Source organism: Gekko japonicus, unplaced genomic scaffold (genome assembly GCF_001447785.1).
Source record: "Gekko japonicus isolate JY-2015 unplaced genomic scaffold, Gekko_japonicus_V1.1 scaffold1229, whole genome shotgun sequence".
In the NCBI taxonomy this organism is placed as follows: Eukaryota; Metazoa; Chordata; class Lepidosauria; order Squamata; family Gekkonidae; genus Gekko; species Gekko japonicus.
Window position 1 is genome coordinate 547,768 of NW_015160877.1, and position 16,198 is coordinate 563,965.

The following is a 16,198-nucleotide window of genomic DNA, read 5'->3' on the forward strand; positions in this document are numbered from 1 at the left end:
TTCTTAATTTTCTAAATAAACTAACTTCTAAGATGACAACGGTCTGTTTTTATGGTGTGCTGGGATTTTTAATGCTAGATTGTAATTAATATCTTAAGGTTGTGTTTTTATTATTATTATTTTGTAAACTGTCGCAGGCAGGTTCCTGGATTGGCAACATAATCTTTTTTCTGAAATAAATATGGAATGCTGAAGGCACAAAGCGACACAAGTTAATTCCACCTTTTATAGGATACTGTGTATAACCAATTGCAAACTATCTCTATCCAACACAATCACACTTAAAAGGTTGTGTTTTTATTATTATTATTTTGTAAACTGTCGCAGGCAGGTTCCTGGATTGGCAACATAATCTTTTTTCTGAAATAAATATGGAATGCTGAAGGCACAAAGCGACACAAGTTAATTCCACCTTTTATAGGATACTGTGTATAACCAATTGCAAACCATCTCTATCCAAAACAATCACACTTACATAAAATAATCAAATCCCAAAATTAGGAAAGGCATTACTTGATAACAGTTCAAGACAGCAGACAAGATTTTAACTTCAATCAAAAAAAGGATTTTCCGTTTTCAACGACTGCCCTTTCACAGGCATCTCTTATAAGGCTAATGTGAAAATTTGAGAACTACCGATTGAATGAGGATTGACTTTAGTAAACAGCAGGATGGACTAGAGGGCTGGTTCTCAACCGAACAACAACACTGTTAGCTTTTTAAATGTTTTAATTTACATCAATTTTAGTGAAATATTGTTCTTTCAGTGCTTTGCCACTTTAAAATGCAGTTCCCCAAACCAAACGAACAACAAGGCATCATAGGCACACAGACAAACTTACAAAGTTGACAGAAAGTGCCCCTTTCCGCTGTCTCATCTGCATGCCAAATGCTTCAGATCTGGTACCTTTGCGTCTTCGGGGGACTTCATCTGGAAAGAGAATATCATATTTGTTATATTGTCTGCAAAGACTGTACAAGATCAGCCTTCCAACCACTGAAGTATGTGAAAGTAATACAAGTGATTTAAATTCTGTCAGGAGCCAGAATTTATAAGGCTAAAATTGCAAAGCATTCTCTGAATATTTGTTCTACGAAATTTGGTACCCCTTGCAACACTCTTAGGAGCCAAAATGCATTTGAAGAGTATATCTTAAAGGACTAGAAACAAAAGTGAAAACCAGAAGTCCCACCAGAATAAATTTCCTCCCTCCTCTTCAAAGCCCAGATTCCTGCCTTCAAAATTCCTACATACGTATTATATTCTACCCCCACTTCCCATTATTCACACCCTGAATTCCAGAGTTTCCACTTACACCCCATTTAAAACTCCAGGATGGCATGGTCCACAAAGGAAAGCATACAAATATACATAGGGCTTGACATATCTAAGCTCCATATCACGAGGGTGACTTAACTTCCTCATGACACCTGGAACTCCAGTCCCCTTACCCAGGTGTCTTGGGCTAATATTGCTTGCTGCTGCTAGCACCAACACTGCTGCACAGCTGAGAGATGTGGCCACACCCCCAAAGACTGACAGAGCTGGGAAGGGGGTGGCCTTGGCCCAAGTTGCCTGGCTGCGGGGAGTCCTGAGGGAATTGGAATAGCTGCCACTCCCTGCTAAAGGAAGTCCAGGGCAGCATTCAATGCTGCTCCAGTGAGACCTGTTGAGTTAGTTGGGGATAACCCTAAAAATAGTTTCCTGGGAGCAAGCACCAACAAATAAAATGGGACTCACTTCTGAGTGGACTAGCTTAGGAGCCCTTGGAACCAGGAGCCTAGAAGGAGATAGCAGGCTTAGGCTGCAAGAGAGAAAACAGGAGTGGCCTGCAGAAAGGAAGAACGAGCGAAACCCCTAGTGGCCAGACGCACCATTATGACCATCAGAAAAAATTCCAGGCCAATTGCCTACCTTCTTTTTCCTTCGCTCCCTCTGAACCACTCTACCAAGATGGGTCCAGCCATTTAAGCAGATTCAGCTGAGCACTCTGCCAAGGAGCTTCCCCATACCACCTGGCTTGGGTGAGGTAGTCACCACCAGCCAGCTTTCGGAACAGGTACACTCTTGTTGAATTTGTTATGGGTATAAGACCTGGACCTGTTCCAAATATATCTTAACTGAGTATTTTTGGAGAGGCTGGGAGTTCAGTCTAGGCACACTTTTAGAACTGCTGAAGATCTTCTGGTGATTACTTCACAAGCGGGGGGGAAACTAAGAACTCACATTAATTGATTAGGAGGTCCGCATTTACCTTCTTTTTCCTTTGCTCCCAATGCCAATCCCATCATCTTTGGTCCTGCTCCAAAGATCTGGAGCTTCTTTAGTTCAGCATTCCTACTCATCTCTCCTGCCTCTGCCTGAAAACAAGACCACAACAGTTCACCATTAGTATTTACACTGTAGGTAACCACTCAACATGCTGGATGACCAAAAGAACCATCAATTAGACCAAATTCAGTCTCCACAACTGTTAGCCATTCCAAGGTCAATGCTAAGAACAGATACTTCAGAAAGACAGCATGGTTTTTATCAAATACCCTTACTGCATATCTAGAATATTTGTTGCTAAATGTTGGAAAACCGATAGCTTACCTACTAGAGAAGAGTTGATCATAAAAATTTGTGATGTGGCAGAAATGGATAAATTGAATATGATACTTTTAGGAAAAGATGAAAAAACTTTCCAAAAAAGATGGTACAAAGTTAACAAATGGTTTAGAAATAATGTTTAATGTAAATGCCAAAATTTGATTTATATACTGCAACATTGTTTTTTCTCTTTGTAATGTACAAATCATAAATAAATCTTTTTTAAAAAAAGAAAGAAAGACAGCATGGGTTTTTTAACCTGACACTTACGATGCCAGACATAATTGGTACAATTTACCTTTTGTGGCATGGCACTCAGATACAGAATGCCAACAGCAGGAAAACAATTAAAATCAGATCATATTTCTTCTCTTATTTCTATGCACTGATGCCATGTGCTAATGCATTTTTTAAAGGGAGTTCTGAAACAAGGGCCCAAAGCTAAGATAGCATCAGTTATTGAGGGAGAATGCTAAGCAAAGAGAACAAAAATTCACTGGCATGTTATATTTACTGCTACCGCAAGTTTATCCAGCAACTCCATTTCACTGATGGCAGAGCTTTTCTTTGGCTGAAAGCTCCTTACACCAGCAGAAAGCCCCTTAGTCGAGCACAACAGAGTCACTTGAGATTTGTATCTGCTTGTGCTAATGAGATTCAGTCTTGCAAACCTGGACACAGACACATGATCATTTTCAAATCCAATCAAATTTAATGTAATGCTCATTTATAAGCAACAAAGCTCAGTGATGAGAGCAGTAAATTATTCTGCTAAATGTCTTTTGTCTACTAGACATTCAGCTACTTCTCACAAAACCAGAGAGATGGCATTTTGTTTTCTAAATGGGCTTAAATCTTCTAAATAATATTTAACAATACATCATGAGCCACATTCTCCTCTCTGTGCAAGAATTAATATGTCTGCATTAAAAATATCCCTTCCTTCTTAGGTTTGTGTTTCCTCTCTGCCTGCCAACAAGGAAGACATCCTCTTATAAAGCTATCTCTGTGACAAAGCGGCTGCCTGGTTCAAATTGCAGTTTGTGAATTCACACAACAAATCACAATTAGTACAAACTGGCTAACAATCCAGCCACAAAACCTAGACTGAAATCCCAGTTTGGTGCCCTGTCTGACCCATAACTCAATCAAACCGCAGCTTACTTTGACCTGTGTACAGCCCAGATATCTGGAATATCCAAAGGCAACAGGAAAAAATCAGAAAAACAGAAGTGTGTTCATGTTCTTTGCATTTTAACTAAGACGTGAAGGCAGACTTCAATGGCAACCCAAGAAAAGCTCCAAAACTGAGCATCTTAATTTTTAACTACTATCTGCTTATGAGCTTTTGAACAGCCAGTGGAAATGTAATAAAAGGACTGTAGTCTTTCAGCTGTGGCAAACAGGGTCTCAAAAAGACAGCAGAGTGTGAATTCTGCTTAACCAGGATTCTGAAAGCAGCTAGGAAGCCTGGGAAACCAGGCAATCTTATTCAATGACACGGCAATTAAAATCAGCACCTGACCAAGTAGTGGCCAGGAGAAGACTATAATCCTGTGCCACAGTCTTCATCGCAGCTATGAGCCCTAGCAACGCTGCACTGGCTCTAAAACAGTATTGTACCAGTTGTCCACAAATGTTCTCATCAATGGGAAAGCATATTTTATTTTGCCAAGCACACTTGTGGCTGGGATAGGCATAGCTTGTCTGATCTCTTACTGGGATTCAGAGGCTCTAGAAGCAGGGATCATTCTTATTGCTTTCAAGTGCCTCCAATCCTCAGGGCAAACACAGGGCTACCCCTTCACTTTCACCCAAACAGAAGAGAGGGCAGAGGGTTCTCCCTGCAGTCACACCAGACTTCAGGCCCACCACAGATTAGAGAGACGGCTCACTTCATCGGAGTAGCTCCAAAGCTCAAGACTTCATAAAAAATGTCACACTGGCCCTTCTGATAGTCCAGTAAGGACTGGGTTGGGAGCAACCATAGGCCTGACCTGGCTCCCAAATCCTATCAAAATTTGCACCCCCAGGTTTTAGCCTATCATGCCTCCTAATGGTAAAGTGGCAGGCCTCCATGTGAATCATAATAGCACATCAGAGCTACCCACAGACAAGGTGGGCATTTGGCACGTTGCCAAGGTATGCAGACAAATATGATTATATCAATTAATATAGGGGGAAACAACACAAAAATAATGGCCTGATGAGGGGTGAATATGCTCTGGGGGCATGAAATTTTACTGGTCAAAGGAAAAGGGGGGTAACCTGATCAATGCCTTGGGAGTTGATATAATCCTGGAGCAGATTTTAAAGAATGGAAGCTATTTCCAAATCCACTGTCTGTCAAAAACTAATTCACTAACATAACCAGCGATCAAAATCTTAGGACACACCCAACCCAAGTTAAATTCATTTAAGCCTCATTAATTCCCACTGCAGAACTATATATACAAAATCAACAGGAATTTCAAGTGCTTGGGTGCTGCTGAATGATGCCCTGTTTAAAAGTATAGTTCTATCAAAAACCCAAAAGCACTCGAACCTTATATACATACATAACGTTTACTTTGATATCAGGAGCCAAACAACAAGACCTCTACTGCTGAAACTGCCCTGAAGCTCTAACTATTTTAATATACCTTTTTTTGCAGTCCCTATTTTAATAGGACTTTGATTATTGTTGCTTTGTACATTTTTTTCTAGGAAAGTTGTATAGAAAAGTCAGAATACACACTGCTTTCCGAGTAGCTTCCAACATTTTCAAAACAGTTGTAAAATGGTCATACATCTCAAAGAAGCCAGAATGGATTTATGTTTTCTTTTTTGTACACTTAAACATATCACCAAAAGAAAAAGAAATATGTAATGCAACAAGACCACATTAGAACTAGAGCAAGAAAGCTGAAAAAGAATACTTTAGTTAGGCCTGTAGGGAAGCATGAAAGCAGAGTCTGGGGAAAATCCTACTCCACTCCACTAAAGTGTGCCAATGGGAATCAGCCAGCTAATTTACATATCCAATTCCAAAACAACAGCATAACAAGATGAACTATGAGAACAGATGACTATCACCTCTAGTGAAAGTACAAAGTTTTATGAATAGCTTTAAAAGGGAAGAGATACACTAACTGCAACCAAGGTTGTTGTTTTTTTATTTAGATCACAAACTCCGTTGCCTGTATTTCTGTTAATGCAATTTTGACAAATTTTAACAGAGTCATCAAACAAGGTCTCCTTCTCAAGTTATAATTACCATTGGTGAATCTTTTGACTCCCCCACCCCCAAAACATTTCACTAGATATTTCCCTTTTCTCTTTTGCTTAGCTTTTCATGAAGGTTTAGCTTTCTCTCTCTGCAAGGTATATTAATCTATTATCTAGAAAGATGACTGAAGACTCAAAGCAGGAATTTTAACTTCAGAGGGGACAGTTTCATTGACGGCTTTGTCTTTACAAATATATTTAAAGCCAAAAATTGGACCTTTTGATAGCACTGGTGATGGAAAGAACAGATTGTCACTTACAATTATACAAGACTATGTGAACATGAAAAATCCTTGATACTAGCTTAAAGATAATGACTGGTGTGTAATGAATCCCATGTGTTTCTAGCAATCAGAACCTGGGATAAATTACTTTAAATAGTTGAGAACCATACTATTACAACTGCAGAGATGTCACTGACAAAATACAGACTATTACATTCCTAAGTAAACAAAAAATAATTCTGGGTACAGCTCGTATGTTTTTCCTTTATTCAGCTTTTCATTACTCGGTATATTTGTCTCCTAAAGCAATTCTCATAGTTCATCTTGTTTTGCTACTGTTTTGGAATCGGATACGTAAATTAGACAGTTCCCAATGGGATACATTTTCTTTGTCACGCAGCAGTATTTCACTTCAGGCTTCAAAGATTGAAATACATTCACCAATGCAGAAAATGTGAGTGCAAAACTTCCAAAGACTAACTGGAAAGAAAAACAAATGTTAGTTGGAAGTGTCTACACTTTTCACATTGTGTAATTATGTTTATGTTATTTGAATGCTTTCATGCATTCTATTCAGTCTGAACTCTCAGGGCATGATCTGGACAAGATTCCTGATACACTGGCAAGACCATTCTTACTCCATACCACTGCAGGAAGCCAAGCACCATCAAAGCCAAACATACATAGCCATGGGAAGATGTACGGCCAATTTACCACGACAGCAGCTGGCTGGAACCCTAGGGGCGGCCACTCAAGCAGAGAATGGGGTGCCATATAACACCTTGCTGGAGACTGTTGCAAAGGCCCCCATCAGTTACTGACCAGCACCTCAGCAATGGAGGGTCTGCATGGCCCTAGCACTGAGAAGACTCAGTAGGTATGGAGCACAGCACAGTAGGTATGGAGATCTAAAACATCCCCTTTCTAAGAACCTCTTCATCGTTTTACTTTTCAGGAAGCAAAATTTTCAAATTATGCCAAGGACTCAGTTTTCCAAAAATTTATTCCACCATCTATACATTTTTCAGCTTTGTAAGAAAAATGACCTTTCATTAATTAATACTGGAAAATGTTAGTATTAAATAAAAGAAGTCTCACTTTCGTTTCAACCCCACTGACTAACCTGCAAGGAGCCACTGAAATACATAACACAGAACACTCTCAAGAATCACAGCTTCTTGTCAATTTTTCTTCCTTACTTTTACTACTACTTTTTTTTTTGGCTAAATAATACCTTCAACTGCATTTGCGACCTGATGCCTGTTTTTTAGAACGAGTGCATTCTATGTTATTCCCAATTAATTTATATTAATTTCAGGATGAGAAAAATGTAAGTCCTTTTTAAGTAAGCAACAGGTCTGACATGGAGTTTGACTCTGTTCTCACATGCTCCCTGAGGGAAAGTGCCCTTTTAACCCACTTTAAAGAAAATGGGATTGGGGGGGACCACCAGAAAGGCTGGGAATTTCAATTAAGGGATCAGGCATTGTTTAAAGTCCTCCCCACTATACTTTCATAGTCCTCCCCACTATATTTTTCTATCTTTTACAATTAAAGCTGACCACCCTTAAAAACCCAACCCCAATGAGGAACAGAGTTGCCTACTGTTTAAATTTGAGCTAAATTCCTACATGCATCCCAAATTCCACAGCACACCAGCAGATACAGGTATCAGTAAGTCTGTTCATACTTACTAATACTTTGCATTAATATAGCACTTTAGAATGCTTAGAACACACATCCTCTCAGTATTCTTTACAACAACCTTTAGGCCAGTTTGTGATCCCTTCTTGCAGCAGATGGAGGTGCTAGAGCTGACAGACAGTTGCGTGGCTAAGTTCAGTGAGACAACGCATGGTTGATGTTAGATGCCTAATCTCTAACTTATCTGACTCTGAAAGCAATTTCTGTATTTCTCTTCATCCACATTGGGTCTTCTGTGAAAAAGACCACTGTCTTCTGGTGCATTTCAGTGAACCCCCACGGCCAGACAAAGGCTGTTGCATTTCCAATGCTGCTGCACTGGTGCAGTGACTAAAGGCACTCTGTCTACCGTGGCCAAGTGATCTAGGTACCTGGGACTTGACACGTCTGGTTCTCTTCAGCACAACGTTCATTCTTGTACCCTGCTTTGGGAGAGACTGGGCATCAATGCCGAGGTCCTCAACCTCCACTTTTTCCTTAAGGTCCAAGTTTGGCTTTTGGATGCCCTAAAGAATCAGAGCACAGAAGGACACCAGGTTGGTTGGATCAGGGATGTCAGACTCTGGTTCGTAATTGAGCATCAGTACTAGGGGGGAAAGCACTACTGACAATGACATATTACATTACAAATGCCATTTGGAAGAGAGTCACCCTTCTAACCTGAACAAAACTGAGTCTCAACTGCTGCTGCTACTGCCTAGCCAAGAAAAATTAAGAAGGCTTCCAGACTTGTTTGCATTTGGTTCTCTTTCAACTAAAGCCCCCATCCTATGGAAGTATCTGTTCAGTCACAACAACAGACCAAAGAACAATGTGGCTCCATCAGTGTATAAGCAAACCGTTGCCATGAGAATGCACAAAAGCAGGAGTTAGTGGTTAGCGATGCATTAAGCCCTCTCATACCAATCTCGGGGGGTGGGGGAGTAGAATCTCACCATAAGGCTGACACCAGACTGAAAAAGTTCATATGGATATAGTATACGTTCATAGTGCGACTTCAGAAGTGATCCTGTCGCCTTGCCAGGTAAGTAACCCAGCCGACTCGCTACTTTGGACCATTTCTTATCTTTAGTGACCACCTCAAAGCCTCCTTTGCCAGCAACAATCTGAAATAAAAACAAACAAGAGTTGTTTTAAAAGGCTACACTTGCAAGTTAGTTCTGAGCAATGCAGGCCGCACCCAAACCAAGCCTCAGATCCTCTAGTTATGGTAAGCAGAAGAAACCAGACAACTTCATCTTTCCCTCCACCATTTTCAATCCATTCAAGGTACCTGGACCCCGAGACGTAGCATCTCCCAAAAATTAAGCAAACAGCACAAGCACGCTATTAATGCAAAGGAGAAAAAGAGACAGATTCGACTGACAGTCGTGTGAAAAGCATTAATTTAGACTGCAAGGCAATTGGAAGCGCTAGAGGTCAACACTTGAGAGCTTCCACAGATACTTAGTAAAGAGTCTTAAGACAGCAGATTACTACACAAGTTTTAATAGAGACTTCCTCCTCCAAGACGAAGGCTGCTGCCAAAACAATATTTGATTATTTGTCATTATTGCAGATTCACTGGCCCTATAAAAAACAATGTTTACTTGACATTGGTCCTGGGAGAACCAAGTGAACCATCAGACCCAGAGACATCTGCCTTGAAATACTAATCACACACCCATTTACATCTTGCTGGGCATTTTAAACCCATATTAAAGTCCTGCATTCACCTTAATACATAAAGGCTGCCAATTCAAATCCAATGTGTGCTGGATTTTTGCAGCTGATACTAACAATGCAACTTATAAGGGGATATAGTTTGGTAGATTGTTACATTCTTGAATCCGGATTTCAGAGGGGTTAGCAAGATGCTTCATTCTGAGATTCGGGTGATGAATGACGTACTAATGTAGGGCAGAAGTGCTACTTGTACTGAGATTTCCTGACAACTGATTTATTTGTATTTATTTTATTATACCCACTTTGAGCTTGTTTCTTTGAAATATGTTGCAAGCCACCTTATGCTTGGGAAAAGCGGATTTAAACTATTTCAAGGAAAAGCTTAGGGCTGTATGCAGACATGTGTGTGACAAAAAGGCCTGAGTTTCTTCATGTATCTGCAAGCTTCCATCCTCCTCTCCTTGCACATGGAGCAGAGACTGAAGACTTTCAAAATAAGGAACTCTTTAATCTAGCCACAGTTTGTTGGGACATCCAAATTCATCTGTTTTGACAAACTGGGCTTTGCTTTGGGTTTTATCCTGGTCTTTACAATCCCAAGCAAAAATAAAGGCCTTATATTGTTAAGGACACTTATTCAGACGTCACAAACCAGCTATGGCTAAGACTCCCAAGAACATGAAGCCCTCAACCTTAGACAGCAAGGGAAGAAGGGAGCGCATGAGGACAGGAATAATTCAGATGTGTTTTCATGAACAAGCCTATGGCTACAACAGTCCTGTATTCCTTACTGGTACCATCAGAGATATCAAGGCCTGAGTAAAAAGTTTCTTTGCATTATTTTCTGAGGACTATTTCCATTTTTCCGATGGAAAAAAATAGGAAATTTGGGGAACACTAAAAAAGCTCCTATAAAATAGTCTCTCTTTTGAAATGAATGAAATGCTTTTTAAGACAGGATTTTACTCACTCAAAAATTTTTATGTAAGACAATTTTTATGTAAGACAAGTTACAGCATTAGACTACAACTCTTGAGTATACTGTAAACATGAAATATGATGATTGTTTGAATGTGACTAATGGTCCACGATATACTATAGTGTTCATGAACAGCTCTCTGTTGAAGAGCTCAATGAGTTATATGTTGTTAAAGATATCCAAATATACTAAGAACCCTATGCAGTCACAATAGATGTTTGACCAAAAGCACTCTTGCTTTCCCTAAGATCAGGACAAAATTCCCAATTACTTTTAAATCACCAGAAATTGACTGATCTTAATTGTACATAGAGAAAGAGAGTTCATATTTCAAATTTATTAAAGTGAAACAATTCATGAGCTTTCTGCCATAAATTACTATGAACAAGCCAAAAAGTTACGCATTATGAACTTTAGCTTTTTGTTGTTGTTCAGTCGCACAGTCGAGTCCGACTCTTTGCAACCCCATAGTCGCTACTCAGCAGCAAATTCTGGATACGTAATAACTTTGTTGACCTTTAAATGGCTGTTGATTAAGTACTCAATGACAGGCACTATTAAGAATCACTACAATTATAATAGGGGGAGGGGCAGTATCAATGAGCTACCCAGCAGTACATTCTGGATACGTAATAACTTTGTTGCCCTTTAAATGGCTGTTGATTAAGTAAATGACAGGCACTATTAAGAATCACTACACTTATAATAGGGGGAGGGGCAGTATCAATGAACACTACATAATGTACACGATGGAGGAAAACCAAGTCAAAATAATTTACTTACACACTGAAGAGAAGACAAAGAGACTGGATTTATACCCCACCCTTCACTACCCGAAGGTGTCTCAGAGCGGTTTACAATCCCTTTCTCTTTCCCCCCCAACACAAGAAACCCTGTAACTGTGAGGTAGGTGGGGCTGAGAGAGCTCTTTTGAGAACTGCCCTTGAGAGAACAGCTCTGAGAGAACTTGTGACTGATCCAGGGTCACACCAGCAGCTGCATGTGGAGGAGTAGGGAAACAAACCCAATTCTCCCAGATTAGAGTCCGCGCTGTTAACCACTACACCAAACTGCCCCTATTCAAACTAGCACAATACCCCCCAAACCACTGCAGATCACAACTCACCTTGCTCAACGAATAGAGATCCAAAATTTTTCTCTCTACCACAGGGATTTTTAATGTAGATCCTTGAAGTTCCCAGAATTTTGCCAATTGATCTAAGAAGTCCAGCTTCACTCTAGTCATTGCCTATTAACAAACCAAGAGTTGTAAACATACAACATGCAATTTAGGCAGGAAAAGCCAACAAAAAGAGCAGCAACATGTCCCAGTCAGCTCTTGTGTTCTATATATGTTTAATGCTCAATAGGCAGAACCCCAATATTTTAGTTGCTATGGCAAATCTGAAAGGCACTGAATACTTGAGGCAAACCTGAACACAAACCTTTTACATCCCTTCCCTCCAGTAAAGACTTCTCTTTTTACTATGTGCCCGCACTAAATAACAGAAGTCATATGAAATCAAGAATATTTGTATACAGCAGTAAAGCAAATTATGAATCAGGGCTAGGAATCTAAGTATAACGATACATATCTTTACAGAGATGCTTTGTATTTTAGTTTTATAACTTACATTTTATAATATACATTTATATGCCCTTGTCAAAGCAAAGCACTATATAATAAAGACATCAAAGTGAATCAAGGTTTAAGTATCAGAGTAATATTGGAGGGGGGTGTGATACGGAGTTGTTCAGGGTGGTGAAAACCAGTGAGGATTGTGAGGAACTCCAAAGGGATCTGTCAAGGATGGGGAAGTGGGTGTCAACATGGCAAATGGGGTTCAATGTGGCCAAGTGCAAGGTGATGCACATTGGAGCCAAAAATCCTAAATATACATACACATTGATGGGGTCTGAACTGGCAGAGACTGAGCAAGAGAGAGATCTTGGAGTTGTAGTAGATAACTCATTGAAAATGTCGAGACAGTGTGTGACTGCAATAAAAAAGGCCAATCCTATGCTGGGGATTATTAGGAAGGGTATTGAAAACAGATCAGCCAATATCATAATGCCCCTATATAAATCAATGGTGCGACCTCATTTGGAATACTGTGTGCAGTTCTGGTCACCACACCTTAAAAAGGATATTATAGCTTTGGAAAAAGTGCAGAAAAGGGCAACTCGAATTATAAAAGGGTTGGAACACTTTCCCTATGAGGAAAGGTTAAAGCGCTTAGGGCTCTTTAGCTTGGAGAAACGACGACTGAGGGGAGACATGATTGAGGTTTATAAGATTATGCATGGGATAGAGCAGGTAGAGAAAGAGGTATCACACACCCCTTTCTCACAATACAAGAACTCGTGGGCACTCCATGAAATTGCTGAGCGGTCGGGTTAGAACGGATAAAAGGAAATACTTCTTCACCCAAAGAGTGATTAACACATGGAATTCACTGCCACAGGAAGTGGTGGCGGCTACAAACATGGACGGCTTCAAAAGGGAATTAGATAAGCATATGGAGCAGAGGTCCATCAGTGGCTATTAGCCACAAGGTATAGATAGGGGCTCTGGGGCAAGTGATGCTCTGTCTTCTTGGTGCTGGGGGGGTCAACAGTGGGAGGGCTTCTAATGTCCTGGCCCCACTGGTAAACCTCCTGATGGCCCCTGGTATTTCTGGCCACTGTGTGACACAGAGTGTTGGACTGGATGGGCCTTTGGCCTGATCCAACATTGGTGTCTCTTATGTTCTTATTTTTCATACGTTTGTGTTTGTCTGTGTGAGTGTGCGTGCACCTGGAAGTCATGGCGACCTCTGATGACTGATCCCTACTGGGGGCCTAGAGGATATTCAGAGAGGTGGCTGAATGAAGCCTGCCCCCACCTCTGGTATTCTAAGGAGGCCAGAGTCGACCCTGTTTAGCTTCAGAGATCTGATGAGATCAGGCTTCCCTGGGCTATCCAGGTCAGGGCTCAGAGTAATATTTTAATGGGAATAACTGGTTTTATTCACTGCCTGATGTCCAAACAGAGGCTATGTCTCTCTGTACTATATTAGAGCTGGCATTCATCTCAGGTCAACCATGCATATTTGGAAGCAGGTTCCACTGGAATCATTGCAACTTAATTTCTGGGAAGAACGTTTCAAATTGGCTATTTGATATTTCCAGTAGAGCAGAAAAAGATCTTGATGTGATTTGTGGTAATAAAACAAGACGGTTCTTAAATACTTGGAGTTATTTTACTCAAACCATGCCAATGCAAAAAAATCAGATGGTCTGCAGGCTTCTTAACTCTATCATTGAGAAGCCCCCATCCAAAACCCAAACACGCAGGCCTAACATTTTATGCCTGGATACCGATTTATGTCAACAGCGGGAAAGCTCACCTCCAATTCATTCAGGCGCTGAACACGTGGGGTAAAACGAAAACTCTGTACATCACATGCAAAAGGAGGCTGCCAGTCCTAAAGAGAAAAATGACAGGTTTGTTTCAAAATCAAAGCATTTAATTAAAAGCAACATAGCATGATCAACTCTTTTATTTACATTTTAATAATAAAAATCTAAATGGCATCTGAACCTAAGCAAACAAACCTGTGCATATTGGAGGTTAAAATTACCTTAAGGTGAAATAGAAAGCTAAAAGCCTTTTGAAGGAAAGCGCCAACTTAGCTTGTTTTAAGAGCTAAGAAAAAAAATTCCAAAGGCTAGGCATAGTTGAAAATCTCTTTTGATTTTGCTAAGATCTGCATTCTTGTGAGCTATAAATATATAGAAGCATGATCTGCTATCTCAGAGAAGTGATGCAGGAATACAAAATCACTTGAGTAAAACACAAGCATACAAAGAACACAGCTGCCATGAACACTGCACAGAGCAGAACCAGACTTTTAACAAAACACCACTGTGAACCCTGGGATTAGTATCAGATTCTGGATTCAACAAATGGAGTTTATTTTTCTTCCTGCATTTGTACGAACTTGCAAATAAATCAACCTGCGTTACTAGCCCATAAAATATATTTTAGCATGCCTGCCCACATGTATCTGTCACCTGTGGAACAGAAAATGCCTAAAATGAAAACAAAAGCCATCACTTGACCTAAGCAACAAGGTAAATGGGGGAAATACTTCATTATTGCCTACAGAAGAATATTTAAGCAAAATAGTGAGCATTTCTGTAACTGTTGGTACTAAATGAACAGCCATAAAGAGAGAAAAATCACCCATAATGCAGTACTTCACAAAGACCTCATTCAGAATGACATGCTATTTAAAGCATCCAATAATAAGAATACAGCAAGTTATTCACCATTGACTACAGGATTAAGGTTATCTGCCCATGCAGCCAGCCCATGATGCAGAGGCTAAGGCTGCTAGCAAGTGACAAGATATTTAAACTAAGCAAAACTATGAATGATTTTCTCAGCACTACCATACAGGCAATTAGACATACATGATGCAGTCCTAAAATGGGCATCTGCTTCAACAGCAAGATGCTGGCAGGCCAAACAGGTATATCCCAAGAAACCACAAAATGAATGAAAAAGCACAGAAGCTATGAAATTTAATTAGTAGCTTTGGCCAGTATTTGCTCTACAATGCAGGACTAGAATCACATTCTACTTCTTCCCTGAAGCATTTTTAATCTTTACACATTGGTGCTGTGGTACGTTATGGTAAATTTAATTTTGTACTTGAAAAGTGTACTCTGACTGGAAAGTAATCTGCCCTTTTCAGACAAAACACATAACTCAGCGCATTGTTCTGCAGAATAAACCTTATTAACTGAGCTAACAAATGCTACTTTGCTGTGCTAGTTTTAACCACATGTTCCAAAAAATGCTCAACAGTACAACATGAGCCTACTAATAATTTAGCACTGAACAAATTCAAAAATAATTTTAGATTATGCTACATGAATAACAGCTTTTAACAGAACTGTTTCTTTGTTGTTGTTTGCTTTCACATGTACCTGTCAAAATGAATAACAGCTTTTAATAGAACAGTTTCTTTGTTGTTTGCTTTCACATGTACCTGTCAAAGGCCCTAAGCAACTCTATTTCGGCCTAATCCTGAGAATTTCTACAGTTCTATGAGGGCTAAAATAGTCTGCAACCCTGCAGTTGCCATTTCCTTCGGTGCCAGACACATTTCAAAATTCTTGACAGTCATATTGCTAGACAACTTTACACTGTAAAATAATTTCCTATAATTCTGAAGCTTATCAGTACTGAGGTGGAAAGATTGCGTGATGTCACTGAGGGATGAAGAAGCTTTTACAGTAGAATGTGGGCTGCCAACTATTATTTAGAATGAACTCCTCTGTCCACCTATAACTTTTAATAGCTTCACCAGAGAAAGAAGGTCAGCACCTGAAAATCGCCACTGCCGGGCTGTCACCCAGTGCCACAAACCTCAGCTGACCTGTTAAACGGAACAGGGAGCACCAAAGACAAAAGGCAGGACCCGGATCCGTCATGAATAATGGGTCTTTTTCTGAATTCACTACAGGTGTGGCAACCAGACAGAAACCAGCTGTTTAGGGCAAGTCCTATGAATCCTTTAAAGGAAGCCTGGTTCAACTCACACCTTGAGTAGAAGTTTTACCCTACCGAAGGCCTGCAACGCAGACTGCAAAAGGAAAGGGCAGCAGGCTTCTCTAGAGAGGAGGCAAACTCGTACCAAGCGCTTGTTAAAAAGGCACTCCCGCAAAAGCCATTATCACAGAAGCCCCAGGTTATGGGGGGGGGGGGGTGTAAAA

The 16,198-nt window shown here is 40.2% G+C and overlaps 1 protein-coding gene across 1 annotated transcript in view; it reads right to left on the bottom strand.

The window, feature by feature from the left end:
- The window catches only part of KDM5A (lysine (K)-specific demethylase 5A), a 55,176-nt gene that overhangs the window by 37,983 nt on the left and 995 nt on the right, over positions 1 to 16,198 (bottom strand). Inside the window, exons 2-7 of the mRNA XM_015422883.1 lie at positions 13,822 to 13,899; positions 11,559 to 11,681; positions 8,724 to 8,894; positions 8,160 to 8,294; positions 2,256 to 2,361; positions 843 to 931 (exon numbers count right to left, since the gene is read on the bottom strand). Coding sequence (XP_015278369.1) covers positions 843 to 931; positions 2,256 to 2,361; positions 8,160 to 8,294; positions 8,724 to 8,894; positions 11,559 to 11,681; positions 13,822 to 13,899 — 702 coding nt within the window. The remainder of the gene's footprint in view (positions 1 to 842; positions 932 to 2,255; positions 2,362 to 8,159; positions 8,295 to 8,723; positions 8,895 to 11,558; positions 11,682 to 13,821; positions 13,900 to 16,198) is intronic.